The sequence below is a fragment of the Meleagris gallopavo genome, chromosome 3, assembly GCF_000146605.3.
Source record: "Meleagris gallopavo isolate NT-WF06-2002-E0010 breed Aviagen turkey brand Nicholas breeding stock chromosome 3, Turkey_5.1, whole genome shotgun sequence".
NCBI classification, from domain to species: Eukaryota; Metazoa; Chordata; class Aves; order Galliformes; family Phasianidae; genus Meleagris; species Meleagris gallopavo.
The window spans coordinates 46,645,472-46,650,013 of NC_015013.2; the positions used below are offsets into that span (position 1 = coordinate 46,645,472).

Below are 4,542 nucleotides of genomic sequence, written 5' to 3' on the forward strand. Positions count from 1 at the left end.
TCCCTTTTCCTTTCCCTTTCCCTTTCCCTTTCCCTTTCCTCTCCTTTCCACAATGCACTATTAATCCTTCTGGCTGAGCACCATTTTTTCATACACACATCTTTGCCTGATTTAAAATTGTGCAAGTCTGCATATTTTCCAGTGTTTGTTACCATGCTTGCAATCTGATGGCAGTAATTAGAATCATACATACTTGCCATCTCACAACTGCAGCAATACTAGTTTGAGGGATGAAATAGTTTTAAATAGCCTATAAATAAGTTTGCTACCACCACTACACATAGTCACCTGACAGCATTCTCTCCTGCAAAGGAAGCAGAAGATTCATGAACCTGCCAGGCCCTTGACTTTCTATTCTCCATCCTCTTGAGTTGCTTCCAAGACTGTAAAGTGACTGTGAGTAAGCCCTTGGACTTGTCAAGGCTATCACAATTATTTTACAGAGAAGTACCATAAAAGATGCAATATTCTGTGTTTTTCCACAGACACAACCTATGTCCACAGGAGTAAAACATCTTTGTAATTTGTTTTTTCTAATACATGCTACTGTACTCATAAATAAATAAATAAATACATAAATAAATAAATAAGTTTAGAAAACTTCCCGTGAAAATACCCACTTGCTTGTTATCGGCAGTTCTTCCACTTACCCTTTAATTTGCTAATCAGATGGCTTGAAGTACAGATGTAGCAGAATCCCCTCTCTTGGCACCACAGAAGAGAAAGAAACAGATTCAGAAAATACCAGCGGCAGAACATTATCTTCATTTTATTTTTTACTCTCCTAATCCAAGAAGAAGATGAAAATACTCCCCTCACAGTGTCTAACTCCTATTGCAATGCATCATGTAAAGCAAATACAAGGAAATACTTGGGTAGCCCACTCACGCTGTTCAGTGTGCTGACATGGCAAGGTGCCACTTGCTCTTCAGAGAGCCGGTTGAAGCATGGATAGTTTAAACTGTAATGAACCTTTCCAATAAACTCAATTGTACTGCTCTGCTAGTGTCTGGAGTGTAACCATATACTCAAATACTCTTTTCTAGCCATCCACACAACTCAAATTTGTGTGCTCTCTGCCAGCTCACATTTCAATTAGTGAAATGTACTTTCATTGCCTTGGCAAATGCAATCTGATCTTGCTGTTAACCATTTAGAATATGGCTGGAAATAGCACCTTCATAACCCTCTCCTTTGGCCATGCTTTCTCCTCTGTTTTTTCCTTGTTAGGGATATTTCCTGCTGCCTCCTGTTGCAGTGTGGAGTCTAGCGCCTAAAAATACTTGGATGCAGAGTGTGAAATGAATGTCTTTTATGTCAGATAGCAATAGGTACTCTCAGCCATTTCTATGCATTCCTCATTTTTAACATCTCTTACATGGCTGCTGACTTTGCTGATTGCTCCATGTTTGCAGAGCAAACAGTAGCATGGAGCTTTCATGACTTTGTGACAGGATCTTGTGGGTACTGAGCCACACTGCTCTATATGTGGCCTGCAACTATCAACTAACCATGACCTGTAAGAGAGCAAAGCCTGTCCCAGAAAATTGCAACACTATTAGTTTAGGCTTTGCACATGGTTTATTGAAGTTTTATCAGCATTTCCATGATTACTTTTAAAAGGTTGTATAATTAATTCAGTATCTTTCTAACAGGAACATGTTATTCCAGTCAGGAAGCATTTGTTTTCTTTTCCCAGTCAACCTTGTCTTTAGGTATGCATTTCAAGTGACATAAAAGTAAAATCAATTAATAAACTTTATTGGCTATGGACATATTTTTCAAATTCCTAATAGCTTTAAACTTGAATCTTTCTTTGACAGTGGCTTATTCAATTATATTTGAAAATTAACTCTGTTGTGACAATGGAATTCAAAATTGAATGCTGAACACAAACAATACCTTTGTGTTCAATTTTCATAATTTTTGAAATTCTGGATAGTGGTAAAATTATAATCTAACATCTAGGTAGCTACTTCCATCTGATGATACAATTGTGTTTAATAATAATTTGGAGTTCTGTACACAGTCAAAGGACAATCCAGAGTTGTTTGTTTTATTTAGCATGAAGAGTTTCTGTAAAAGCTGAATAAATAAAAGGAGGGGAAAATTGAGTGATTCAAATAGTGGAATTGACTATAATTTAACTAAAATTCCTGTTGGCTTTCTGGGAGAGAAGACTGCCTTGAATTGTTTAGAAAGTAGGGGACTATATTAATTAAATAATAACTGAAAGCAAAATGTATGAAATAAGACACTTTTCTTTTGTAATTGTTAAAAATTCTGCTCTGATGTATGAGCAGAATCTTTTCTATGCTTTAACTAGTGTTTCTGAACTTATGTCAAAAGGAAACAGTAAAAAGATTGTTTGTTCTAGCTTTTGTCAGCAGCCTGCATCCCTGATGGGTGTATACCACAACCTTCCTAAAGTCTCCTCTACTACCTTTGTAGTTGTTTTTTTTCTTCCTAATGCACCAAGAGTGAGAGACAGCCAATATTCATTCTGTCAATGATTGAACACGATGCTCAAAGACTGAAAATTCTGAGGACTAAAAAGTTTCTTTTTTCCTTCTTTTTAGGGATATTTTCTAGCACCTTCTATTGCTGTGTGGAAACTATCACCTAAAAGCAAATGGATGCAGAAGAGTCTCTTTCATGCCTAGCAGTAGAAAGTAAGCCATGATTTGCATGGGCATCTTTTTCCCCTCTCATTTAAGCAGTGGCAGAATGAATGAAATAATTAAATAAAAAATAAAAAATCTTCTAGGTGTCTTGTTGAAGCTGTCTGCCCCAATTACTGTTGTGGATGATGTTTCTAACAGAACATTCCCTACTATGTACAGTGGATGAAATATTTTTCACAGTAATGTTTTGACTCTTTGATTAATTTCAACTTGTTCTCTCTTCTTTTTTTTTTTTCTTTCTTTCTTTTTTTCCCTACAGCTTAAAAACTGAAATATGAAATGTATATATTTCCTAGTAGACTTTCCTCTTCTTTCCACTGGCCCAAGGTATTCAACAAACTTTGAGGTATATAGCAATTTTATTGATTACTTCCTGATCACTTAATTGCCATTATTTGTCTTACCCATGAAAAGTGTCAGAAACCAGTGAATAAATAAAAGTTATCCTATTAATTACTGAAAAAGTATAGATGACTGCTTCAGATATAGATAACTCCATTTCAGAAATATAAATTGAATGAATTCACTGAAGTCTGACGTGTTTTTTATTTGAATCTCTCTCCCAGAAAGAAAGAGGAACTGAGGGGGGAGCTCTCTTTTCAGGCTATTATTTTGATGTGGGACAGGACGATCTGTCAAGCATTTTTTTTACATTCAGCTTTAGAAAATCATAAACTGAGGACATATTATATTTACTTACCTTGTTCTGAGTGAAAAGGAAGAACCATTTGTTTCTAAACAGCTTATACAGGGACCAAGGATAGACTCATTAACTTGAGCTTCATCTACAAATCACACTGACAGTCAGTATCCCATAAACAAACACTTCCCCACTGCAATGGCAAACTGGTAAATAATTACCGCTCTAACCTCTTTTTGTCTTGCCACTTTCTTCTCTATTTTTGGGTAGGGATTAAGATAAACTGGCTGATCCCCAGCAGAAAATGGACCTATCAGTCAGAACTGACTAGAAGCCACAATCTTGGCTACCTAGGGAAGAAATCTTCCTCATTGCCAGGATATTTGGAAAGACCATTTTTGTCTGTCTGGATACTCACTTCAGTTCCGGATATGATCAAGAGTACCAGCATAAGGGTGACTAACTGATGATATTATTCAATGTGAGTTACAGAAACAATGCCTTATTACTCTGTACTTTTAGAATGAAAATCCATCTCTTATTGAAGTAAACAGAAGTCACACACTTATCATTCTGCTCAGAAAACTTGTTCCTCTGAGTCATCTAGTAAGATTACTAAGCACTTCGCATTATGAATTCTCTTTTCAAAGGGAAAACATACTTGACAAGTATATGTTTTAATGTTCAATTGATAAATATTTACATATATTTATTAAATAGTATATATTAACTGCCATATTTTTCAGCATATATAAAAGAATATTTATCTTACTATCTTACAAATACATTACCATATGTTTTATTTCTTCAAGCATCTAAAAGCTATATTACTAACAAGTAGATACATTGGAGAATTCTTCCTCTTATTGACTCTGATTCCTTTTCTTTCAGTTATCTAATTCTTTACATGAGCCATCCTCTCCTCTTACCAGTTGTCTTGATATGATAATAAAAGCTTTGAAAGTGCGTAAATTTATAAGTGCATGTATTCAGGCTGGGGGATGAGCTGCTGGAGAGGAGCTCTGCAGAGAGGGACCTGGGCATCCTGGTGGACGACAGGTTGGCCATGAGCCAGCAGTGTGCCCTCGTGGCCAAAAAGGCCAATGGCATTCTGGGGTGCATTAAGAAGAGCGTGTCCAGCAGGTCGAGGGAGGTGATCCTCCCCCTCTACTCTGCCCTGGTAAGGTCTCATCTGGAGTACTGTGTCCAGTTCTGGGC

At 36.5% G+C, this 4,542-nt stretch overlaps 1 protein-coding gene across 1 annotated transcript in view; it reads right to left on the bottom strand.

The window, feature by feature from the left end:
- LOC104910285 (cadherin-7) overlaps positions 1–3,412 on the bottom strand; it is a 41,370-nt gene extending 37,958 nt beyond the window's left edge. Inside the window, exon 1 of the mRNA XM_031552860.1 lies at positions 3,385–3,412. Within this exon, the coding sequence (XP_031408720.1) occupies positions 3,385–3,412 (28 nt within the window). The remainder of the gene's footprint in view (positions 1–3,384) is intronic.
- Positions 3,413–4,542: the final 1,130 nt, after the last annotated feature.